This window comes from Ascochyta rabiei, chromosome 17, assembly GCF_004011695.2.
Source record: "Ascochyta rabiei chromosome 17, complete sequence".
Classification (NCBI taxonomy): Eukaryota; Fungi; Ascomycota; class Dothideomycetes; order Pleosporales; family Didymellaceae; genus Ascochyta; species Ascochyta rabiei.
Genome location: NC_082421.1, coordinates 284,287 through 308,351, shown reverse-complemented (window position 1 = coordinate 308,351; position 24,065 = coordinate 284,287). Strand labels below are relative to the sequence as shown.

Below are 24,065 nucleotides of genomic sequence, written 5' to 3'. Positions count from 1 at the left end.
CGATCATATGTCCTGGGCTGTACATGCCCCCATCAGAGCGCTTCTCGTGCATGCTTGCAACCATGGCGGCAATAGTCTTGTCCTTTGAGTCGATATCTTGCAATTTCTCAACGAGAATGTATAGCATGGCGAGAGTATTTTGTATGGCCCGAGCGTTTTGCCTATCAGCGATGGTGGCTTCCCTCGAGCTCGAGTCCGGAATGACGGCGATCTGGTTGGTGTACAAAAGATCAACATAGATGTGGAAAAGAAGAGGGTCGTCCTCCGGCAATCTAACGATTCGATCCTTCGCTTCGGACCAGTTTCCTGACATTGCCTTCCTGAAGAAGAGTGAGCCAGTGGTGAGAAGTTGCTCGTGAACGTGGAATTTTTGTTGCTTCTCATCTTGTCCGACAAGCACCTCGACGATCCCGCAGTAGCTAGAAAAGAAGAGTCAGCACGCTTGTCTGATGTATTCCCAGCCAAAACCTACCCTTTACGGTCTTTTTGTGAACTACGGCGATCTACGAGTGGTATCTTTGTTGATCGTCGTGCAGCAAGACTTGGTGTTCTAGCAGCCATGAGGGATGAACTTTGGAAAGCTTGAGGCTCTTAACGTTGTGGCAAGACAGAGGTTGTGAGGACTTGAAGAGTACGTGCAAGGACGAGGGGTCGTAGTTGGGAGAGGATAAAGCTTCGACACCTAACCGTTATGGGTGTGTGAGCAAACGGACGTACAAGGCTTCAATCTCACCTTCACTTCACTGCATATAAGGCGTATTGAGAAGGAAAGTAAGCTCGTCATCGAATTCTAGTGAGAAAGTGGCACCAGCACCTTCCTCTTCTTAATCCATCCAGCTTGACATGAGCGCCACGACCACAGATTGAGGTGCTCCTCATGCTGAACCTGTGACAATTGGTGAGCTTTTGCTCTTTCTTTTCACCCTTCCCCAAACAACCTCAGTCTTCTTGCAATCCGAGAAAATGGCAGCAGGTGGCGCCTGCCCAGGGTCGCAATCCCAGCACTCTCCTCCTACAGAACTCGCGATATCGGTCTGCAAGGTACACTCTGAGCCTCGATGACAGAGGCGCCTTACCCAAAAGTGATGGCTGCAGGTGACGTGCTTGAGGTCGAACTTGGTGCACATCCCCGGTGATATGACTCTCTTGCTCTTCCACTGCTATTCCTCGAGAACTCCAAAGATTTCTGTGAAATTTTTATGTCCGCCCTCTTTGTATTTTTTTTCCTTATAAGATACGCAGATACTCCCCTACAGCTTCGTGTATTGGAGTGGAGTCTAATAACTCCGCAGTGCGCTGCAAAGGACCTCAGATAGTGTTCATGAAAAGCTAACGGCTATTTTCATTGAGGCGTGGTAGTGTGAATCCAAAGAAGAAGGTGTCATATGACATGTTTGCATGTATGAAGGGCCTTCGGGCGGTTGTATGAGGGTCAAGAAACCCGTCATTCGCTGTACACAAGGTGTTCCGAATCTCGCTTTCGAGTGCTGGTAGAGCTTGTCGGTTCGTGACTGAGTTTTCGGTGTTGTAGGGTGCTGTAGTCGGTGTTCGAGTATGTTCGCATTCAGTAGCGGCTGTGATGACCTGCACCGAGGTATTGTGGTGACGATTCGATTGAGGAGCAACAGTGATGCCTGATGACTGGATTGATTCGCGCTGCAACGGCACTCTGAAGCTTTTCGTTCAAAGTTCGGTGATCGAATAGGCTTTTGAAGAATAGTTCGCAGGAACCCCCTCTATACAATGTATCACAGAGCAGCCCCGGGAGGAAGGCACCACCAGGGTGTTTGACACCTTGCATAATCTGGGGTCCAACGCTTTCTTGACTCTTTCGTCCACACTCAAAAAACGTTCCACTTTTAACTAACATCTGCACCGAGCCTCTCAATGTGGCCGTAGATCAGGTTTTAATCCTGGGCTTAGCACGATCGCCGATTCACTTCGTACGGGGCTGGCATCGCGGACCCTCGACATTCCAAGAGCCCCAAAAACACACAATAGTCGCCATATTCGGTACTGCTACGAAACACCTACACCTGACAGCATCACTTTTTTCTTTACCCAGAGGCGTGTTTTCTCGTGCTCCAACACCTTCGTTGCCGCTTCCTAATTGTGTGCGACAACAGTGCCCCGTGTCAGCCGGTCGATTCCGATCCAACTCAGCTAACCTGAAAGAATCGTCTTGTTTTCCTGAAATACCCCACTCACGGCATGGTGGACGAACAGACAACACCACACAATGGAAGTCCATTAATATTTACTTCATCCGGTACTGCCGGGGACGAAGACTCCACCACACCTTCCTAGTACATTATTATTCATTGGATACTGAGCTCAAGTCCTTTCTCAGGGTACGCGACCTGCCCAGTACTTTGAAATTTCGAGCAAGCTATCGTTCTTAGTGGCGATTATCACCAGGGGAAGATGGACCCTGAATGGCAGGGGTCGCCGGCGGGCGTGAACACAAGCGTGTCGAACCCGAAAGACGCCAGACAGAAAGGTCCGGCCCTGGTACTCAGACGGTAAGGGTCTTCCGAGAAGAGTTTGAGCTCCGTTCACAGCATCTCCTTCAAGATTCGTGAAGTGAAGTACACGAGCATCACATCCTTTTTCAACATGTTGGCAGCCCCCAAGACTCCACTGCAGACTCCGGCATCCTCGTCGCGTATCGACGATCCTAGGCCTCGTCAAGTCTGATTTCCAGCATCATATTCGATCTCTCGATCCTTGAGGTCTTGGCGCTAGTCGTCTTCAATCGCCGCTAAATCCTGCATGTCTTCGACTTCGTCCTCGGAAGAGTTAGTTGGACTGCCTCGCTCTCGAAGTGTCAGCGCAACGAAAAAAAAAACAAAAAAAAAGACTCTCCCATGGCGGAGAAGGAATCTGCCAAGATGTGAGAAGCTACAAGAAGTTTCCACATCTCCATTCCGTTGAACCTGACTTCCAGACTTGGAGAACACTCTCTGCACGCTATCATTTGGTACCACGGGCACGTCGTCTTGCGAGAGCGATAATCAAACAGACTGCTGTGCAACGAGAAGCCGTACTATACCGCAAGAGTCAGCATTCCTAGCCACAGCCCAAGTCCACGCTTTTCACTCTCTCCAACTTCTCAAAACAACCCCGTTCCACCAATCGATCAACGCCGTCTTCAGCATGAACAATCAATGCACTCTCTGCCAGCCAGTCTCGAGTCCGGCGCCTTTTCTTCCCCCTTCTAATCCCTCGCGTACACGGTATGCGTTTGGCTGGTTTATTCAGCATCGTGATTCCGCGCAGCGACGCACTCTCTGCCTGCTTGTTGACCACGTTGTCTTGTGAACCCCACCATCGCGAACCGCGTCTCGAGAACGCAACAAAGACACCGGCCGATGCAAGAGAGACATGCGCATCGTGACTTATCATCTCGCGAGGACTCATCAGCATGCAGGACAGTCGACCTCGTAGCAGTACTGATTCGCAGCTGTTCGTTGCTTCGTCACACAAGACAGGACCGAGGTTCTCCAGAGGATTGCTGGGCAGAGACTGGAGATTTCATGTTCTTACAGCGCCTCTCAAAGCCCCAAAAATAAACAATGCCCTTGCTACGTCGAAGCCTAGCTAGCTCTTATACATGTAGAACTCCGTCATGAATCAGCAGTCTAGACGCATATCAGGAGAACAAATCACGGCTCACGCATGGTGGCACATGGAGACGACGTATCGTTTGGCGGGTTGGGTTTCATTGTGTATGTAGACGAGGTATACTTCTTTCTTACACGTATTGTACATGCCGTGGTCTATCAGAGTCTTCCGCAGCTAGAACTAGCTCTTGACTTTTCCCTGCAAACTAGGAGGTGAGGATAACACAATGCACGGCATCGTCCATGGTACACTCGACACGTCCGTTTCCTCGGTGAAACGTGTATTCAGATTCACATGTTGTACCACTGCGCCAGACTCTTCCTCTGCTCCGCCTCGGCCTTGCCCAGCACAGCGATGCCGCGCTCGACACACGCACGCAGCAACTCCTGCTTGTCCAGCGCCTGGCTCCCGCCGTCCCTGCGGATCAGCTCATCGTCTTGCGTAAGGTATGCCAGTGTTTTGCTGACGTTGCGCTGCAGCAGCCACTTGGGCGGCGTGAGGTAGAGGGTGTCGAGGATGCGGGGGTGGCAGTTTAGCCGCGCAGACAGGAGCAGCAGGTGGAAGAGACTCAGCTCCTGCGATGCCTCCGGGGGAACAATGGCGCTCGCCATGGCCATTCCGCCGGCCTTGCCGACTTTTGTCTCTGGGCTCAACAGCCCCTCTGCTGCGGCGGCGAGGCGGATCGCGTCGCCGTCTGTGGCGGGCGTGCGGTTGCGGGCCTGCAGGCGCTGCGCGTCCATGGCAATGCGCGTCAGGCGGTCTTTGCGGCGGTCTTCGAGTTTGCGCAGCGTCCGCTCGACTTGCGTGGGGATACGGCACGCCTCTGGGATCACAGGGGTCAGGTAGACGACAATGAGTGGTAGCCATTCGCCCAGCGCGAGGATCAAGAACCCCATGACCGGCAGCCGGAGGAGGTCCCTCCTGCTCCTTCGCAGCACCTGCCACTCGCTCCTGCTCAGGATGCCGTTGCCTGCGACGTCTTTGCTGATGCCTTTCCCCTGCTCTGCAAGCTTCGCGCGCAGCGCCTTTGCGAGTTTCAGCGTCTGTCGCGTGTGCGAGATGCCCGTTTTGTAGAAGGTGAGGTACGCTTTGCCGCAGCTGAAAAGATACGATGCGTAGTTCTGACCAGCTTTGCGGGCGGGGACGGACAGCTCGGGCGGATATGTAAAGGACGGGGGATTCAGCTTGTCGTTTGCTTTCACCAGTGCGTCCGTCGTTGTCGTCGTCGTGCTGGTTGGCGGCGTGCCGGCGCGCTTTGCAGGGACGGCGGAGGATGTGGCGGTCGCAGACGCTGTATGGAGTTTGGCGGGTGGTGAGGATTTAGTCGTCTTCGTCTTCGCTGGCATGGAGGACGGTTTCGCAGTCTTCGACCTGGGGAGGGGAGGTGGTTGTATGCCATAGCGCGGTTTTGTGGATGTGGATGTGGGTGTGGATGTGGATGTGGATGCGCAGCGTATTGATTGCAGGGTAAGGTTCCAGCTCTTGTTGTGTCGTTGTGTGTGGGTGCGCAATGCTGTGGTTTGAAGACACGCACTCCTGCTACATTTCATTTGCGCCCGCGCAAACATGCAACTCGACCGCGCGGGTGCGACGAACGTCGAGATTGTTCTCTGTGGGTTCATCGTGAAATTGATACTACCAAGGGTACTCGTAATGGAGCGTGAAAAAGAGCGACTGAACAAGGAGTGGTGTTAACGTAAGCGGTAAGCGAGTCGCTCGGGCAAGCGAGTCGCTCACCTTTGCCAAGATCACACCTCCTTCAACCTTTCATCCAATGTCTCAACAACCTGATCTCGAATTGCTTTCTCGTGAGGATAGGATAGTCCTTGCTATCTAAGCTATAAAATCTGACGCGTTGCTAAGCTAGCAACGCGCTGCTGCTATCTATAACGTTCCTTAAAGGACCCTCTCTAACCAACGCGCCAAAACCACCTCACGACGCGATTCCTATCCCAACTCATCCCAGCTTACTAGGGTTGAAGAGGACACAATTATACAATATATAAGGAAGCTTAACACATAAGGCTTTGCCCCTACGCTTAGCTATGTACGTAAAATAGCTAATTAACTACTAGCTGCCTGTTATAGTAGCCAGGTTAGGGAAAAATAGGCCAGGAACCTTATACGCTAGAAGCCTAAGATTAAGTCTTACGTAAATAGACAGCGTAATTACTAGAGAGTCCTATACAGCAACCTAGCTATTATTAGCCCCTAGTTTAACCTTATACGTAACGTTAAAGCTAAGTATAGTATCCTAGACAAAGATACCTACAACTTTAATAAGACTGGCTTCTAGATAGGTGTTAGGGGGTCTGTTAAGGTAGTAACTGCGTCTAAGAGGCGTCTTAGACCATTGCAGGTCCAGCCTGGCAACTGTGAATAGGCAACGTTAATTGCCGCAATTAATGCTATAGGGTAGGTTATCCTACCCTTTATTATCTTTAAAGCAAAGAACTATAACTAAGCCTAGTATTACAACCTAAAGGATTGGCAGATTAGTATTAGTAAGAATGGCTGGACAACGAATGAACTGGGCCTAGAGTGGCTAAAGCACTTCATCCAGCACACAACAGCCCAGACAGTAGGTAGCTACCAGCTGCTGATTATTAATAGCCACAAGAGCTATAAGTTGCTTACCTTCTAGAATCTGTGTAAGGAGAGTAAGATTATTACTCTCTGTATGCCTCCTTACACCTCCTACATCCTACAGCTACTTAATGTGGGGTGTTTTACCCCATTAAAGCAGGCGTATAAGAAGGAAATTAATATCTTAGCAAACTGTTACATTACCTACATTAACAAGAAAGCGTTCCTAGCTGCCTTTAATTAGGTTTTTAATAAGGCGTTCTTATCTAGTAATATTTAATTAAGCTTCCAAGCAACAGGCTTAGTTCTAGATAACCTAGAGGTAGTGCTATTAAGGCTTAAAGTAAAGCCTTGTACGCCATCACTACCTCTACCAGGGCCTACCCCCTAGCAACCTAAAACACTAAGCAACGCTGCTGAAATTAGAGCTTAGTTAATGCTGATATTAAAGAGAATCAGGGAATATAGAAGTTTATTAACAGAATTAATCTGTAAGATAGTGCAGCAGTTTTAAAAGGGAGCTGAAATAATAGTGTATACCCAGGTGCTAATAGCAGCTAAGATAGTTAAGCTTTAAGCAGCAAATAAAGCTGCTTCTAAGCGTAAAACACGTAAAAAGAAGCAGATCTAGCATAGTAGGACCCTATCTTAGCAAGAAGCAGAGGAGATAGTTAAGCGTAGGGATGCTAATGCGCTAGTTAAGGCTGAGAGGCGTAAGGAGAGGATGCGAACGGGTGGTGGTAGACAGGGTTCTTGACGCTGTGGGAGGTGTAGTAAGGCAGGGCACAACAAGCGCACATGTAAGAAAGATACTGTAGACTAATTAGATTAATTTAACGTACTATAAGCTACAGTACGACGTTGTGGTGTTGAGTTATAGTGTTGCAAAGGTCTAAGGCTTGAAAAGGTGAGCGACTTGCTTGCCCGAGCGACTCGCTTACCGCTTACGTTAGCAATATAGCGAACGCATTTCGGCGTATTAATGAGTGACGTTTTAATCCGCGGCCCCGACAAATGTCCAAACCCCTGTCAACGATACGCGAACGCGACATCATCACTTACACTAGGCCGTATTGAGGACACCAAGTGCTTCACGCGTCATGCTGTAAAGGTGCGTCCAATTGCATAGAACGGGGTTTGGAAATGAAAGCAATCTTTTTTTCAGACTCCGTTTCGCCTGCGCGGGACTTACAACCGTCTAGATAAGATATATGCAACGCTCGCTAAACACACAGAAAAGGACAATACACATGGTCGCCAGTGCATGCGAATGCCAACGTTGCCTTGCGAGATCAACAAGCGATGTCGCACAGCAACACGGACAACCATGTGAGTGGCAGAAATGAGGTATAACGCTCGATCGATGGTTATCGCCAGGCTGGTAGAACGCCAAACAGAGAGACAACGATTGAGCAACAGAGCGATGAAACAAGGACCGCGCAATGCAGGAAGTGGACAGGTAGTGATCCCATAAGGTGGTGAGAGCAGATCGAAGCATGAGACCAAAGGGTACAAGATGAATCAGATGCAAAGCCTCAGAAAGCCTCAGAAATTGACAGCATCTGGCAACGGTGGGTCAGACGATCTTGCACGGATGCGCAGTGCCGTCATTCTTGATAAGACTCGCCTCGAGATCGGGAGCTGGCGAGACCTTTGGAATCATCAGGAGCAGGAAGAGGCCGCCGGGGAGGTCAGCAAAGGGCAACAATGTCGCACCATTGGCACTGCGATGTGTCAATTAGATACGCAAAAGACAAGCCATTTAGCGCTGGTACTTGGCCAACTGTGCCATGATCTCTTTCATATCAGGAGCAGCTCCAGCTTGCTGTGTCGGCGTCTGAGCAGGTTGAGCGGTGGGCTGTGCCTGTCCACCGAGCATGGCGGCAAGAGCCGAGTATTGCGGCTGACCAAGCTGGGGGGTTTGTGGCTGGGCAGGAGTAATGAAGCCGGGAGTCTGGGCAGGAGTAGATACCTGAGCAAGGAGGCGTGCGAGGTCTGCGCTGATACCAGGTGTGGGCTGAGAATTTTGCGTCATGCCGGTTTGCTGTGACATGGCGCCAAGTAACTGCGAGAGCGTACTTGGGTCGAGAGAGGAGATGATGTTGGAGATGTTGTTGGGCTGGGCAGCAGGCGCAGGAGGAAATGAGCCGGGCGTAGGTTGCGCGTACTGCGTCACAGGCGGGTTATAGCCGTATGCAGGCATGACGGGTTGGACTGCTTGTGCGGTCTGCTTCGCGTTGTTGATAAGCATAGCAGCGGTGACAATGTCAAGGTCGGCATATTCTACGACGGTTAGCATTTGATTGGCCACTGATAGAGCAGGACTTGCCGTTGAACTGAACGTTGCCAGCACCACCGCGTCGATCGAAGACCTGCACATTGACCTTGCCTTTGGCGAGCGATCCTGTGTCGAGTCTTACGATAGCCAGAACACCTTCAATGATCTGCCTGCGCACAACTGCAGCTTCGGGAAGACGAGGGCTCATGATAAGGACGTTGATACGTAAGTTTTGGGTGCGGAACGTGTCTTCGACATATCGAATGAAATCACTGTGGGAGTCAGCACCAAAGTCTCAACTGAAGGAAAAGTAACACCAACCGAGGTAGCCCTTCGTTGAGTGCGAGGACCTGGACGTCAGGTACCTCGTGTGGAGGCCTGCGGGGTAGTCCCAAGTCGTCGTCAGGGTCGCGCCTGGGTGATGGACTCCTGTATCGACGAGGCGGCGTCCGTGATCGGCTACGGTACCGGCCGTCGTACCTGTCGCGACTCCTGTCTCTTGATCGCATTCCTCGTGGTGGGCCGCGAGGTGAAGGCGAGCGCATGGGACGGTAGTCGTCTCTGTCGCGGAAGCGCCTGTCTCGGTCCCTTGGCGACTGAGAGCTGTGTGGTCCACCATAGCGTCCATCTCGGCCAAGCCCTGCACCACCCCTTGTATAGTCGGGAGATCGTGAACGTCGTCGAGGCCCGTTGTTCGCCTGCGGTTCTGCCTTCTTTGTATTGCGCTGAGGCTTCGAGATCTCCAGGTCTGTAGTGGTCAGCAGGAGACTACTTGGTAAGAACCCACTCTACTCACGCATCTTCCTACCGCGCACTGCCTGTCCCTGCTCTGTGTCTAATGCTCTTCGACATGATTCTGCATCGAGGAATTGGACGAAGCCGTAGGCTTGCTTGATCGAGATCTGTGCAAGCTTGCCGTGTCGATAGAATCGATGGTAGATGTCGCGCTTCGTAACTTTCTCGGTCGGGAGATTGCCTAGCGCGAGTTAGAGAAGTTAGAGATGATGAGAGATTGGGCATGCTTACCGATAAACAGGCGCGAACCCATTGGAAACTGATCCCACTGGCCCTCTGTGACAAACTTCCTTTCCTGTTCGAGGAACGCCTCATACAGCCTGTTCACCTCCGGCCCCCATCGAACATCCTCATCATCCGGTGTCTCGCTACGTCCTCCATGCCGTTGACCGGGCCCCGGCGCAGCTGGACTCTGAGCTCCTTGTCGTGACGTCACAGACGACTGCTGGCCTCCTGAGTTTGGGGCTTGGGACTGCCCGTTGCCGCGCTGCTGTGTGTTAGACGGCATCTGGCTGCCAGGATGATATGACCTAATATCATCGCTGGGATTATAGTTGGGATGTGTGGCGGGCTTCTCCTGCGCCGGTGGTCGAGGAGGGAGGTTGGACGCCGGCTGGGGGAGAGAAGCGGAGGCGCTGCCTTGCGGCTGGGCTGACTGGAGTGGCATTTGAGAAGCATAGTGGCCGGATGGCACATCGTTTGCAGAAGACGTCAAAGAATCCAACAAGGCTTGTACGTCAACATTGCCGCCAGCATTGGCCTCAGTCTGATAGTGAGCGCCTTGGGCAGACTGGACGGGAGCCGGCTGGGCGGGGTACGCATTGTTATGGGCAAATGGATACGCAGAGTGGTCCTGGGAGGAGCCCACTTGCGCATCATGGGTGGACGAAGCGGCTGCTTGGTGCGAGACAGAGTAATTCTGGATTGAAGAGGTATCTTGCGTCTGCGTACCTGGGGCGCCGCTGTATGCCGGAGAGGGCGCTCCCGTCGGCGCATAGCTCCCAGCGGACTGCGCGTCTACACTTTGGAAGCCCGATGCGTGCGAGTGGTCGGCAAAGTGCGGTGCAGGGTTGGTAGGGACGTTCAGTGTGTGCGACGCGGCGGACGGGTACTGCGGCGCGGGAGTGGCATTCTGGGTGTGGTAGGCAGACTCGTCAAAGACAGGGTCCATCTGCTTGTCAAGGCTCAGGATGGGAATGTTCGCGGGCGAGGGAACTTGTTGAGGGCGCGGCGACTCGGGGGTCAGTTGTTGGTGACGGATATGCTCTGCTTGCTGTGGTGGACTGTAGGTCATGTATGCGAAGCCGGCGCGTAGTGCCGCAACACAGGTGATGGGTTTGAATGGGGTGGTCAACTCAGGGCATGTACGGAGCACTCGTCGCAGCAGGACTGGCAGCGCTGGCAGCGCTGGCGGCAGTAAATTGTGCAGAGGTTTTTGCAACTCGCGCCAGAGAGGCAAGCTGGAGCTGCTGTGAAAGTGGGGCTGGGAGGTAGCTAGTAGATGTGCAGAGACAAGGTTAGAGCAGCAGCAGCAGGCGTCGAGATCAGATAGAAAGACGACGGTCGCGGTGCAGTCATACAATGAGGTGGCAAGAGGGCAGATGAGAACAGGAAGGCGCGATGCAGCAGCAGCAGTGGTAGTTGGGCCGAGTGGGGAGAGCTGGCCGCGCACGTCTGTCTTCACACGGCTTTTCCTAGAGCTTCTGCACACTACGGAGATCACATGAGCGCACTAGTGGCTGGCGCAGGGAGCTCCGACCTGGACGTGAACTCACCGTGACCAACAAAACATGCCATTTTTTCCCTGTCGCCCTGGAGTCATATTCATTGCCATCACGAGAACCCCGCAAGCTGTGCAACCCAGGTGGCTGTCAGCTCGTGGCGGCGGAGGCAGCAGCAGCAGCAGCAGCAGCAGCGCCGTCACTGACGAGGAGCTGCAAAAGGCACGGGCGTGGCTCGCAGCGCTGCATGCAGACGTGATTCCACTGAAGACGATTGGCGAATTGAGTTTCAGCAGGTCTTCCGGCCCGGGCGGACAGAACGTGAACAAGTGAGACCGATTTCATCCCGAGCAGATAATGGCGCGCTATACTGAACATGAATCCAAAGAGTCAATTCTAAAGCTACTTTGAGAGTACCTCTCGGTGCGCTCCTGAATCACGTCCCCACGGCTCTCCATGAGGAAATCGGCCGCTCGCGCTACGTTGCGGCCAAGTCGAACGACATCATAGTCCAGGCAGACGATAGTCGCAAGCAGAACGACAACGCTCACAGCTGCTACAAGCGACTGTACGATGCCATTGTCGAGGCCGGGCACGTTGCCGTCCCAAAGGAGACGTCTGCGGAGCAGATGCGCCATGTCAAAAATCTGTGAGGAATCGGCTCATGTCGAGGCTTACGGCTCAAGCACTGACCTCAGCGCAGACAAAAGGCCGACAACGAGCGCCGATTGAAAAGTAAGAAGCAGCAAAGCGCCAAGAAGAGTTCGAGAAGAGGCCGCGGAGATGACTAAGATGCCCGAGGGGTGTATTGACCCCAAAGAGATAGTGTGCTTCGGCTCGTCGGGCGTAGTACACAGTACCATTGCAGATGACGTAGTCAAACTCTGTGCAAAGACTGCCGTCGTAAAACCCACAATCGTCCTCGTGTAGCAGCAGCGGTGAGGCTCTGGCGTGCGGTCCAATCACTTGTCCAAGTGACAGTAGGCAGGGTGCGCTTAGTATGCCTAGTCTTCTGACACTTTTCATGTTTCCAACGCTGCTCTCAGCTCCTGCAATTCTTCGTGCGTAGCCCAGACCTTTATGCTCGGTGCGATCAACGCCTTTGCATCGTCTCTCCTTCCTTCGTGCACCAGCGTTCTGGCCAAAGTTGCGATCTTGTCACCATCGGTGCCTCCTAGCGCCTTCACGTATTTGCGGAGAGTCGATCTGATTGCCTTTTGCAGAGCGGGGTCGATGTCCGCTGATGATGTTTGGATAGTCAGAAGCTGGCGAACAGCAACCTCTGCCAGCCGGGAAGCTTCACTTGGGTATTTGTCGATGGCCGAACTAACACCATCCAACGCATCGCCCAGTACGACGGGGAACTCTGGGCTACCAGGGTACTGGCCGAAGAGCTGCATGCGGAACGTGCAGATTGCGTTTTCCACGGCCTGAGGGTGGGTCTGCTGCAGGTAACCCAGCACATGCTGCAGAATGCGCGGGATGCATGCCAATTGATCGAACTCGGCAAACATGTCGAAGAACTTTTGCACGACCTTGGGCCTGTTCTGGAATTGCTTCATGGCCGAGTCGAAGATGGCCAGAGGGATCGCACCTGTCAGGACTGGCGCCGAGGCCAGATTCTGTAGAGCCAGCTCGTCGACGCCGTCGTCCTGCTTCAAACTCGGGTTGATGTCTTCTGCCGTGACGTCAGGCAGCGCAATCATGTCGGTGTCGGTGTCGTCGCCGCCGCCAGTCTGCTGCTTCTTCGTGCGGTCGACGTCCAGACCCAGGATCTTCCTTCGACCTGCAATCTTGCCCACGTAAATGGTCTCCAGCTTGGCGTAGTCCAGCCACATGTGCTCCGAGTTCTTGCAGAACCTCAGGCCTCGCTGCATGTAGCTCCTCGCGTTGGTGATGTCCGCCTGGGAGTCGATGAAGTAGTTTGCGGCAAGGGTCCAGAGCTCGGGCTTGGTGGGGTGCAGGCGGACGACGGAGGTGAAGATGTCGCTGAGGCGCCTGTAGGCCTTGTCCTTGCGCGCAAAGTCGATGTAGTGCAGCCATAGCGTCAGGTCGCCCGAGAACTTCTTGGTGGCGCGGTTGTAGAGGAAGTAGATGCTTCGCTGTCCGGCGCCCTTGTGCCGTATGCCGAGTCGCTTGATTCGTTTCTGGCGGAGCGCGTCGATGTTCTTCTCGAATTCAATGTAGCGCATGTAGTCAGTGGGGTGCGCGCCTCTGGCGTTGATGATGTGCTCGAAGTCTGAGCGCTTCTTGGCTATCGACTTGATCTCTTCCTGCGAGGCATTAGTACGGTTCCTGGTCTGGCGCGGCGCTGTGCTGGACGCTCACCCTGGTGAAGATTTTCTTGCGCTCAAGCTCGTTGAGCTCCGTCGCGCCCTGTTCCAGATAGAAGCGCGCCTTGTCACTGGGGCCTGCCATGGTCGCGGTGTCACGGTATCGCGGTGTTGTGCTTCTCGTTCTCGGTTCTTGTCGTCCGAGCACAAGCAACGGCGCTCGCTCTCGCAAAAAAGTTGCGGCCCCACCAGCCAATCAGGACGCCGGCTTGGCCCGCGGTGATGTCCAGTGAGCAGCGGGCAGAACCCTGACCTCAGATGCTTCAGGAGACGGTCGTGTGTCGTCTGCATTGGCACTGCCGCTCTCTTGCACTGCCGCTCTTTCGCCTTTCGCCTTCTTCCTTCTTCCTTCTTCTCTCTCCCTTCTTCTCTCTTCCTTCTTCCTTCGTTTCGTGTCTGGGCCACACACGCGCCGTGCTCCCAATTGACTCGCCATGGCGCCCAAGTCCAGAGATGGCGACACAATCGCGTCAGTGGGTGCTCTCGCACCTCCGCAGCTCTCCGCAAGCTCACAGCAAACAGTTCAATGGGAAGTGGGTGTCATACACGCACACGGCTATGGCCTATGGTATATTCTGATGCTGCAATCTCGCCTGGCTCTGCTGATCCCTCCAAGCTGCCTTCCTCGGTGCCCTCATCGTTGGAATGTAAACCCACCCCCTCCATCAACATCTCCCAACCGTGACTGAGCACATACAGGTGGCTGCATTACCACAAGATTGTCCAGAATGAGATTGCAGTCAGTACTCTCCACCACTGGGAATCTGCGTCATACCAACAACTACGCAGGGCTACCCCGAGGAATGGTTTCCTTCCGTCTCTGCCACCATTGGCGACCGCTATCCCGAGCGATCCGTCTTCATGCTCTTCATCGCCCTCACCTCCGGTACCACTTCGCACAACCCTCCAAGGCGAAAGCTTACCGTGATCAGGTCCTCGGCTCGCCCTCGTGGGCCTCTGGTACATCCTCACACGCCGACCAAACTCGACCCTCCCTAAACTCGTCGCTGGCGTGGGTATCTTCCGAACACTGACCTGTGGAGGATGGACATACGTAACCTCGACTGACGACCATGACTGGCACGACATCTTCATGATCTCATATCTGGTGGCTACCCTGCCGTGGACCCTCGGCTGCTTCGCCCTGAGCCCTCGCAACCCCACCGCTATCAAATACAGGAAGCTCTTTGCCGGCTCCTTCTTCGCCACACTGGTGCCACTCGTTTACTTCTTCATTCAACACAAAGTGCACCGCATTCCTGGAGGTATGTCACAGCTACACCGGCTTCTAGACCCGGATTGACCACCTACAGCCTACACCATCTACGCCTTCTTCGAATGGTCACTTGTTCTGCTCGATGTAGCATTCGACGCAGTCACCATGATTGAGTTTGCCAACTTTGAAATCGTTGTGAAGGATGTCCGAGGTGTATCTCGCGGGTACGTTCCACGGCTCCCGATATAGATAGACGCCCCTCACGAATGCAAATGTTCCACGACCTCTTCTGATCTGCTGTCTCTTCTAGTGCTGGCAACAAAGCCATTTCCGACGCCGTCCTTGAGAAAGAGTACGTCTTTCAGGCCTCCCTTACCGTTGCTATACTAATGCTTGTGCAGAAAGGACAAGGAGATCGGCACTGTCTTCTCCGGTGCTTTTTCCTGGGCTGGCTTCCTCGATGCGGCCGCCGATGTTTACACGGGGGCAAGTCTGTCACAAAACCTCGCCAACGATAAAACTAACAATACCAGTTTGTCTTCTGGTCCATGCTGACTGCTCTTGGGGTGTGTGTCTGGTGTGAGTGCATTCACTCTGCTACAAAATTCCAAAACTAACTTTCCAGACTTCCCCCTCTGGCACATGGGTATCTCAGGCTACGAAGTCATGGTCATGAGCACCATCTCTCCGTTCCTGCTCTGCGTACGATCGCTCCGCTTCCTCATTGTTCGCCATGTCCGGATTTGTCACCTGCTATCGCTCTCCGGGCTACTCTCTTTCCTCGCCAAGTCCCCCGAAAACCGTCTCTTTTCAGCTGGCTTCGGTGTTTGGATGGCTTGCCTGTCCTGGGCTGCAACCTTCTACGGAGAGAGATCACAGCCTCATCGGTTAGAGGCAAGGATCTCGGCGTTTTCTCTTGGTTTGATTGCGTCTAGCGTCGCCAAGTTCGCCTTCTACACAAACAACCCTATCTGGCCAATTATGCATGAGGCAAACGGTGGCTGGAACAAGACTGGCCTTGCTGTTGCTGTCATTGCTATCCTGTGGTCCACAAGGGGTACTGCTAGCTCTGGCGCTGACTTGCCCGCCCCTGGTCCTACCAAGGGTTCCTCCACCCTCTCCGCTTTCGGCCTTGCGGGCCTCTTCTTCGCTATGCACTCCTTGTTGTCGGACTCCAGTACCATGATTTCGTGGGTGTGGGAAGGTTATCCTGTCCGAGGCCCGCTTGCCGTTCCCCACGGTGCGGTCACTCTGCTGGCTATGGGTCTCGGACTCATAGTTGGTCTGTTTGCACCAAGCTTGTCACGCTCGTGGGCGTTCTACGGCGTAGGCTCCATTGGCGCTGCCGTTTTGACCACTTCAAAGCACTGGACTGGATACTATGGAGCACTGATCACGGCTGTCTACACAATGGCTGTCGCTCCAGCCCTCATTTCTCAGGCCGCTCGCCACTCCCCAGCTAAGACTTTCGGTCTCGGCTTCTTAGTCTACAACTTCATGGTCCTTTTCCACGTTTGGGTCGTCGCCTACGCTTTTGTCCCTGGTGGTCATCTCGTCCGTGAACGCACTGACTGGGTCATGACCACCATGATGCTCCTCATCGGCGCAGGTATCTTCAGTCTTTCTGCTCAGCCACCTGCTCTGAAGAGCTACAAGGGCAAGCCTGCTGTTACTGCTGCTGCAAGCAGGCAGCGCTCGTACTACCTGTACGTCCTCGGCTTCCTCGAGCTTCTCGCTATTGCAACCGCCTTCCTCCGCTTCCCATCCTACGACTACAAACCTTACCATCCCGAGACCAAGTCTATCACAGCTGGCATCTGGACAATCCACTTTTCTCTCGACAACGACATGTGGTCGTCCGAGTACCGCATGCGCGACCTGATCAAAGAGCTCGAAGTCGATGTCATTGGCCTCCTCGAATCTGACCTCCAGCGCATCATCATGGGCAACCGAGACAGCACCCAATTCCTTGCTGAAGATCTGGGTATGTACGTCGACTTTGGTCCGGGTCCAAATAAGCACACTTGGGGCTCGGCGCTGCTTTCCAAGTTCCCGATCGTGAACTCAACGCACCATCTCCTCCCTTCTCCTGTGGGCGAGCTAGCGCCCGCGATCGAAGCCACCATCGACGCGTACGGCACCCTCGTCGACATCTTCGTCTTCCACTCGGGCCAGGAAGAAGATCCGGAAGACCGCCGGCTGCAGAGCGAGTACCTGGCCGAGCGCATGAAAGCCACGCCACGCCCGGCCATCCTGCTCTCGTACCTGGTCATTAAGCCGGGCGAGGGCAACTACAACACGTACGTCGGCGCTAAGAGCGACATGAAGGATATCGACCCCACCGACTGGGACAGGTGGTGCGAGTACATTCTGTACAAGGGCCTGAAGCGCACGGGATACGCGCGGGTGAGCAGACACACAATCACAGACACAGAGCTGCAGGTACGTTCCTATCTTCTCTTTTTCAATTCTGTTCCGTGTAGAACCGAACCACTAACGCACCCCACACAGGTCGGCAAGTTCGTCGTCGACCAGCCCGAGAACGGACACGAGCTCATCCACGAGAGCCAGGTCGCGCCGGGCCTCAGGTTCCCGGACTTGTTCAAGGGCGAGGGCGTAAGAGGCCACAGATACCACGTGTTCAATGAGCCGAGATACTATGCCTAGACGCCGACGGGTGGGAATTGGACGGTGCGGAGCGGTGCGGAGTGGGCGCTTGCTATTGCAGGGGAAGTACTTGTACGTAAGAACTGTATGTCAGACTGTTTGTACTCGACGTATCTGAGGGTTTGAATGCTTCAATTAATGCACAGATAGTTAAGCAATCACTATTCCAACACGTAGACTACAGAAACAAGTTACTACATGCCCCCGAATTTATCACCACCCTTGTTCATGCCCTTCCACCGGAAATACCTATTATGGTCGCTCCCAGGCTCTTTGAAGGGCCAATCGCGATAGGCCAGGACAAGCTGCTCGATCATCTCGGCAGTCAGCATGCGGACCCTGAGATGGCGCATGTTCAGTCTGCCGCCTTTATCCGGGTCGCGCAGGCTGGGACACGAGTCGATGATCTGCGAGGCGCCGTGCTGCATCTTGTCAAGGGCCTCTGGCAGCGACTGCGAGCCCATTGAGAAGAGGCCGTAGAGGAAGTCCTGCACCCACTCGTACCAGTCTGCAGTCTGGCCGGCGGGGCGCGGGAAGGGGGTGCTGGAGATGAGGGACAGGCGGGTCGGGGGCCAGGCTTCGTCTGGGTGCATGGTGAGGGGTTCGAAGGGGCGGCGGTCCCACTGCAGACGTGGGTAGGGCGGGGAGCGCAAGCTCAGGCGGTCGTCGAGGACAGAGTGGGGCGTGGTTCTGTAGTTGACGCCTATCTTGGCCAGTGGCTTGTTCCACTTGGTCTCGAGGTCTGCAATCTCTTTGAGGAGAGCGTCTTTTTCGGGACCTGGAGACATGCGGAGCGCGCGGCATTCGGCGTGGTACATCTCCTCGCCTATGTCCGCGATGGCTTCTATGCTCTCTTTCTTAGTGACCAGGGCGCGGTCGGCCGCCTTGGTGACGACATAGCTCTGAACTTCTTCACGGCCGGGGTGGTCTTTCTTATCCGCCCAAAAACTACCGACACGTCGTACGCCGCTCACCCTTGCATTGCCCATAGCTTCCAGGTCCAGATCTGGGTACTTTGCCTGCACAGCTTTGGCTTCATCCGCGTGAGTAAAGAAGGAGTCGGGCAGCATCCCGATTGCGCTGTTCCCTTCGTGGTGCTTCGCGACAAGGTAGTCATGGAGCCATGTGTACCTGGTCCGGCCGGTGCCGGCTGTTAATTCTTCAATCTCAGCAGCGATCTGGTGGATGGTGTCTTGGCGATGTGTGGGCAGGGGCATGCCATTCTCTCTTCCCCTCCGGAGTGCTCCGATCATGCTCTCGATCTCGTATTGCGGCTCGCGACCAGAAGTGCCCTTGCCCATTCCTCGTTTCGAGCGCGGTCCATTCACGACTTGCTGCGTGTCGTGGGTCATCTCCAACAAACAGTTGCCCTTTGCAAACTGAGCCGAGGACTCGGCCAACAGCGGCCTGAAGTCGTCCGCTGCCATCCACAGAAGCGTCCGCACGCGACCATAGGCGTGGAACAGTTCGTTGGTCCGGACGGCGGAAGCGAAGAAATTGTACAGCTGCTTCGCCATGGAGTCGAATGCCATGCCGGGCAGCGTTGGGTCCCACGCCAGCATTCCGGTGACCAGCAGGGTGGTGTTCACTTCCTGCCTGCTGCCGTCGTCGGGGTCGATGCGGGTTTGGTGCGGAAACACGCCTTCGTCTACGAGCTGCGTGTACGACTGCAGCTCGGTGGTGTCCTTTTGCACGAGCTTGTACTTGGAGCCGGGCGCGTTGAGCAGGGGGTCGAGGAACGAACGGAATCGGTCGGGGTTCGGCTCTAGAAGGACATGGCTGCGCGGTTGGAGGAAGGCGTGCAGCTTCTGCGACCACAGGCCGGCGCCAGGGTTGATGTCGAGGATGTCGCACCCTCTGTGTATCTCCAGGCTCTTGCCGTAATACGCGAAGACGTCATCTGGGAGGCCGCCGGTGTCAGCACATGCACAATCTCCACCAGCTGCTGCTCCAGACGCGACGTACCACATAGGTCTGGACTTACAATCTGTGTTCTCGCATGGCGGGTCGTTATGGATTTCTTCTTCGCCCGAGATTGGCTCTGTTGCATCTTTTTGGCAGGCTCTTCGGTGTTTGGATGCATCTTGTCGAACAACTCCAGCGTGAGCGGGTACTTCTCAGTCGTCGCCAGCTTCTCTGGAGTCCAATGAGACATCATGCCGGCCTTTGAGCCAGCTGACACCGACGCCGAGCTCGAGATCCATGCTCTACTGCTTTCCAGGGAACGTGGACCCAGGCGTGGTATCGACGGACGTATGCGAAACATCAAGGCGAGTGGGCGAGTCGTTGTTCCAGCGCAGTGCGCAGTGACGCCTCGCCGTCGATGGAGACTACCGCGGCGAACGGCGGGCTAGTCTGCTTTGGGACCAACGTCTTCATTCTATGACACGTGCCCACGTGCTGCCATCAGCCCTGCAGCAGCGAGCTTCCTTCAGCATGACGGATGTTAGTCAAGAGGCGGCCTGACGTCGTCCTCTGGAGCTCGCCATAAACCTCAGATGAGCTGTGGAACGCCAGATCAGGAAGGTGGATTTCGCCTACGGAGCCCACCGTGACGACAGCGATATTTATTGCATCAACCCACCGTCCATCAGCATGGCGTCGCAAACAGACACGAACATTCTGATCGTCGGCGCCGGTACCTGGGGCTGCTCCATTGCACTCGAGCTCGCCAGACGAGGCCACACCGACATCACAGTGCTCGACGGCGGCTCGTTCCCCTCGGCCATCTCCGCAGGCAACGACCTTAACAAGATCGCAGAAGAAGCGAATGAGCCGTCCCAAGATGACTCCGACGAGGACTACTTCTGGCACCGCGTGCACCAAATGGCTATGAAGGCGTGGAAGCACGACCCTTTGTTTGCACCCTTCTACCACGCCACCGGCTTCATCGATGCTGCCGTGAACGAGGATGCTTACCAGCGCTGCGTCGGGTACGCGAAGAGCGAAGACGCTACACTGGTTCCTCTGAACACGAAGGAAGATTTCCAAAAGACGATGCCTGGCGGTGTTCTGCAAGGCGACTTCCCAGGCTGGCGCGGGTTCTGGAAGCAAGGCGGCGCAGGCTGGGTCCTTGCGAGCGGTGCTATGAAGGCAATGCATGCAGAGGCTACCAAGCTGGGTGTGCGATTCGTGACTGGCGGTTCAGAAGGCAAGGTAGAGGCGTTGCTCTTCAACCTGGACCAGAGCGCGGTATCTGGGGCACGTACAGCTGATGGCACTTTTCACAGTGCGAAGCACACGATACTGTCTGCCGGCGCGAACAGCGACCGCTTACTAGACTTCAAGAATCAGCTTCGACCCACAGCCTGGACACTCGCACATATACCTCTGTCGGTTGACGAAGCAGCCCTATACAAAGATCTCCCCGTCCTGTACGGTGTCGACCGTGGCTTCTTCATCGAGCCAGACGCCGAGAAGCACGAGATGAAGCTCTGCGACGAGCACCCAGGCTACATCAACCCAGTGATGGAGAAGGACAAGTTCCGCTCCGTCCCCGTCGCGCGCCACCAAATCCCCATCGAGGCCGAGACACGCATGCGCCTCCTCCTGCGCGAGACGATGCCGCAGCTCGCCTCTCGCGCGTTCAGCTTCGCACGCCTGTGCTGGGACGCGGATACAGTCGATCGCCGGTTCCTGATCGACCGGCATCCTGAGGTGGAGAACCTGACTGTGGCTGTGGGTGGTTCGGGCAACGGCTTCATGACGTGTCCTGCGATTGGCGTGTTGGTAGCAGACGTCCTGCAGCGCGAGGGCGAGGTCGAAGAGCGTGTGAGGAAGATGCTGAGATGGAGGCCCGAGACGGCGGTGGATCGGGACTGGTGGGACTCGCAGGGACGGTATGGGGCTGATGCTAAGGTCATGGATTTGAGGAATGTGCAGGAGTGGACGAGGATAGGGGTGAGAGGTTGACATGATTACGCAATTTCAATTGGCCAAGAGTGAGAGGTTGACATGATTAGGCCATTTCAATTGGCCAGGTGTGAGAAATTGACATGATGCGTAGACGTACTTACCCGCAAGACGTTCCATTTTCTGGTGGAAGATCAAGCCATATCAATTGGCCAGGAGATGGCATAGGCCGTGAAGAGATGGATTAGCCGTGAAGAGATGGATTAGCCGTGAAGAGATGGATTAGCCGTGAAGAGATGGATTAGTCGTGAAGAGATGGATTAGCAGCTGTTTGTTGCTTCGTCGTCACATGAGACAGGACCAAGGTTCTCCAGAGGATTGCTGGGCAGAGACTGAAAATATCATGTTCTTACAGCGCCTTTCGCCGCCCAAAAACAAACAACACCCTTGCCATGTCGAAGCCCAATCAGCTCTTACACATATGATACAACAAAACGGTACATGTCTTGGCGGTATTCGCAGTGTCCAGCGCGATGCCGAGTATTGCGCCAGTCCACCCTCTACATGCCCCTTGCCTTCAGGAACTCGGCAATGCTGCTCGTGTGATGGCCCTTGACGACCACATGCCCCGTCAGCGAGTTCACCTTGACATGGTCCTCCTTCTTGGCGAGCCAGGCCTGCAGCTCGTCGCGCAGGGCGTGCAGGTCGCCTGTGATCTTGCGGACGGTGGTGAGGTGCAGGTTGCCGCCGCGCTTGTAGTCGGTGTAGATGGGCAGGTTCTTGTTGGCGGAGCGGGCGACGTGGTAGCGCGGCGGGGCGAGGGGCAGCTGCGGCTGTGTGGCGGGGGTGAAGGGCACGGTTTTGGAGGCCCGCGCGGCCGTCTTCAGGTTCTTGGACTTGGAGTTGGAGATGGAGGGGTGCGAGGGGCGCAGGGGGTCGGCGGCAGCGGGCTGGGCGCTGTCGGACTCGGTGATGGCTTCGGCGGCGGCGAGGTCTGCGGCGCGCGAGGCGGGGGGTTGTGTTTGTGTCTGTGTTTGTGCTCGTGCTGTGGTGGTGTAGTGTAGGGCGGCGCGGTGTGTGGCAGGCCTGGGGGCGGTGCAGGCGCGGAAGAGCGACAGAGGGCGCTGTATCCTGGCCATGGCCGCGGGTTGTGTCGGGGCGGGGTAGACGTGGGAGTGGGCTTTGGGCGCGGTGATGTCCGGCTGTCGCTCTCGCTCTCGTCGTCGTCGTCGTCGTCGTTGTCGTCGTCGGCGGCGGCGGAGGTCTTCAACACCAAAAGTTAGCGTTGCAGGGGTGCTCGCTACGCACAGTCATTTTTCCTTCGACGTCCTCCGCGCACCCCACCACCGCCGCCCACAAAGCCCGCCGCCCGTAAAGACCGCCGCCCGTCAAGCACCACGCGCGCCCTCGACACCTGCGCCGTCTTCGCATCCGCCCTCTCGCTCGAACCGGCCCTCGTCCCCCCTGCGTCTCCACCCACACCCTCACCCTCACCAACACCCACACCCACACCCACACCAACCATGGCCGACGCAACAACACCGAGCGGCTCCGTGGCCGAGCAGTACAGCCTGCTGCCCCGGCTCATGCCCAACCTCGACCGCCATCTGCTGTTCCCGCTGCTCAACTTCTCCAGCGACGAGGACGCTGAGCAGACGCCCGAGCAGAAGAAGCTGCTGCTGGCCCTGCTGAGCCCCACCAACATGACGGATTTCGTCGGCCAGCTGCACCAGGACGTCCACGGCCTCGACGACCTGCCCGCCGAGTTCGCCCAGAAGCGCGAGCAGGTCCTGAGTAAGCGCGACGAGCTCGAGGCTGCCACTGCCAAGATCTCCGAGCTGCTCGACGACGAGAACGTCGTCACCAACCTGCGCTCCGACAAGGCCCAGAACCTGCAGTACCTCAAGGACAGCCACGGCATCACCCTCGACGACGTCAACCGCCTGTACGAGTTTGGCCAGTTCCAGTACAGCTGCGGCGTCTACCCCCACGCCGCCGAGCTGCTGTACCGCTTCCGCGTGCTGGTGCGTTACCCACTCTCCCCCTGAGATGACCTCCTCTCCCTGAGATGACCTTCTCCACCTGAGGGGAGCTTCTCCACACCTCCTAACTTGACTAACACCCCCAGACCACCGACAACGACAAAGAGCGCGAGGCCACCTGGGGCAAGCTGGCCTGCGAGATCCTGTCCGTCAACTGGGACAGCGCCATCGAGGAAATCAACAAGATCAAGGAGCAGATCGACACGCGCCTCTTCAACAACCCCCTCGCCCAGCTCCAGCACCGCACCTGGCTGCTCCACTGGTCCCTCTTCCCCCTCTTCAACCACGAGCCCGCCCGCGAGCCTCTCACCGAAATGTTCTTCTCCCCCGCCTACATCAACACCATCCAGACAAATTGCCCCTGGATCCTGCGCTACCTGGCCGCCGCCGTCATCACTGCCCGCAACAAGGCCCGCAACTCGAATCAGTACCAGCGCCAGCTCAAGGACCTCGTCCGCATCGTGCGCCAGGAGGGCTACGAGTACACCGATCCCGTCACCGACTTCATCAAGGCCCTGTACATTGACTTTGACTTTGAGGAGGCCCAGAAGAAGCTGAGCGAGACCGAGGAGATTCTGAAAAACGACTTCTTCCTGCTCGGCGCCGCAGACACATTCGTCGATGCCGCGAGGCATCTCATCTCGGAGAGCTACTGCAAGATCCACCAGCGGATCGACATCAAGTGAGTTTGTCATTTTCAATTCTACAATCACCCATGCTGACCCTCTGCAGGGACCTCTCCACCCGCCTCGGCCTCTCGCAAGACGAGGGCGAGAAGTGGATCGTCAACCTGATTCGCGACACACGCGTCGACGCCAAGATCGACTACCAGGCCGGCACAGTCGTAATGAACCACCCGCCGCAGAGCGTCTACCAGCAGGTCATCGAGCGCACAAAGGGCGGCTTCTTCCGCACACAGGTCCTGAGCGCCGCTGTCGCAAAGTGAGCCGA

General features: G+C 55.6%; 9 protein-coding genes across 9 annotated transcripts, besides 13 other annotated features; 4 read left to right on the top strand and 5 right to left on the bottom strand.

The window, feature by feature from the left end:
- Positions 1-2,838: 2,838 nt before the first annotated feature.
- Positions 2,839-2,858: a tandem repeat.
- A 1,056-nt stretch (positions 2,859-3,914) lies between these two features.
- Positions 3,915-4,970, bottom strand: EKO05_0009482 (uncharacterized protein; the record flags this gene model as incomplete). Its single annotated transcript, XM_038946873.2, has 1 exon — positions 3,915-4,970. One exon carries the CDS (start codon positions 4,968-4,970, stop codon positions 3,915-3,917), a length of 1,056 nt encoding a protein of 351 aa, XP_038794873.2.
- Positions 3,927-3,968: a tandem repeat.
- Positions 4,543-4,581: a tandem repeat.
- Positions 4,971-5,033: 63 nt separating the features above from the next.
- Positions 5,034-5,071: a tandem repeat.
- A 218-nt stretch (positions 5,072-5,289) lies between these two features.
- Positions 5,290-7,162: a mobile genetic element.
- Positions 6,110-6,249: a mobile genetic element.
- An 810-nt stretch (positions 7,163-7,972) lies between the features above and the next one.
- Positions 7,973-10,577, bottom strand: EKO05_0009481 (nuclear polyadenylated RNA-binding protein 3; the record flags this gene model as incomplete). The annotated part of the gene is made up of 5 exons (XM_059637552.1): positions 7,973-8,493; positions 8,522-8,760; positions 8,810-9,236; positions 9,285-9,464; positions 9,515-10,577. 5 exons carry the CDS (start codon positions 10,575-10,577, stop codon positions 7,973-7,975), a joined length of 2,430 nt encoding a protein of 809 aa, XP_059493535.1.
- Positions 10,578-11,073: 496 nt separating this feature from the next.
- Positions 11,074-11,795, top strand: EKO05_0009480 (Aminoacyl-tRNA hydrolase; the record flags this gene model as incomplete). Its single annotated transcript, XM_038942685.1, has 3 exons — positions 11,074-11,333; positions 11,393-11,653; positions 11,708-11,795. The coding sequence occupies 3 exons, from the start codon at positions 11,074-11,076 to the stop codon at positions 11,793-11,795; spliced, it is 609 nt and encodes a 202-aa protein (XP_038794871.1).
- Positions 11,174-11,199: a tandem repeat.
- A 231-nt stretch (positions 11,796-12,026) lies between the features above and the next one.
- EKO05_0009479 (U3 snoRNP protein) lies at positions 12,027-13,422 on the bottom strand (the record flags this gene model as incomplete). The annotated part of the gene is made up of 2 exons (XM_038942700.1): positions 12,027-13,277; positions 13,333-13,422. 2 exons carry the CDS (start codon positions 13,420-13,422, stop codon positions 12,027-12,029), a joined length of 1,341 nt encoding a protein of 446 aa, XP_038794870.1.
- A 248-nt stretch (positions 13,423-13,670) lies between these two features.
- Positions 13,671-13,724: a tandem repeat.
- Positions 13,725-13,771: 47 nt separating this feature from the next.
- EKO05_0009478 (Protein cwh43) lies at positions 13,772-17,220 on the top strand (the record flags this gene model as incomplete). Its single annotated transcript, XM_059637551.1, has 12 exons — positions 13,772-13,810; positions 13,860-13,905; positions 13,954-13,984; positions 14,037-14,076; positions 14,127-14,223; positions 14,270-14,602; positions 14,651-14,777; positions 14,864-14,905; positions 14,955-15,039; positions 15,087-15,132; positions 15,179-16,995; positions 17,065-17,220. The coding sequence occupies 12 exons, from the start codon at positions 13,772-13,774 to the stop codon at positions 17,218-17,220; spliced, it is 2,859 nt and encodes a 952-aa protein (XP_059493534.1).
- A 19-nt stretch (positions 17,221-17,239) lies between these two features.
- Positions 17,240-17,268: a tandem repeat.
- A 146-nt stretch (positions 17,269-17,414) lies between these two features.
- On the bottom strand, positions 17,415-19,486 carry EKO05_0009477 (uncharacterized protein; the record flags this gene model as incomplete). Its single annotated transcript, XM_038942697.1, has 2 exons — positions 17,415-19,120; positions 19,186-19,486. 2 exons carry the CDS (start codon positions 19,484-19,486, stop codon positions 17,415-17,417), a joined length of 2,007 nt encoding a protein of 668 aa, XP_038794868.1.
- Positions 19,487-19,815: 329 nt separating this feature from the next.
- On the top strand, positions 19,816-21,132 carry EKO05_0009476 (uncharacterized protein; the record flags this gene model as incomplete). Its single annotated transcript, XM_038946872.1, has 1 exon — positions 19,816-21,132. The coding sequence occupies one exon, from the start codon at positions 19,816-19,818 to the stop codon at positions 21,130-21,132; it is 1,317 nt and encodes a 438-aa protein (XP_038794867.1).
- Positions 21,133-21,632: 500 nt separating this feature from the next.
- On the bottom strand, positions 21,633-22,211 carry EKO05_0009475 (uncharacterized protein; the record flags this gene model as incomplete). The annotated part of the gene is made up of 1 exon (XM_038946871.1): positions 21,633-22,211. One exon carries the CDS (start codon positions 22,209-22,211, stop codon positions 21,633-21,635), a length of 579 nt encoding a protein of 192 aa, XP_038794866.1.
- Positions 21,986-22,030: a tandem repeat.
- Positions 22,089-22,134: a tandem repeat.
- Positions 22,212-22,289: 78 nt separating the features above from the next.
- Positions 22,290-22,322: a tandem repeat.
- A 223-nt stretch (positions 22,323-22,545) lies between these two features.
- Positions 22,546-22,594: a tandem repeat.
- Position 22,595: 1 nt separating this feature from the next.
- On the top strand, positions 22,596-24,060 carry EKO05_0009474 (eukaryotic translation initiation factor 3 subunit E; the record flags this gene model as incomplete). The annotated part of the gene is made up of 3 exons (XM_038942513.1): positions 22,596-23,096; positions 23,201-23,796; positions 23,847-24,060. 3 exons carry the CDS (start codon positions 22,596-22,598, stop codon positions 24,058-24,060), a joined length of 1,311 nt encoding a protein of 436 aa, XP_038794865.1.
- Positions 24,061-24,065: the final 5 nt, after the last annotated feature.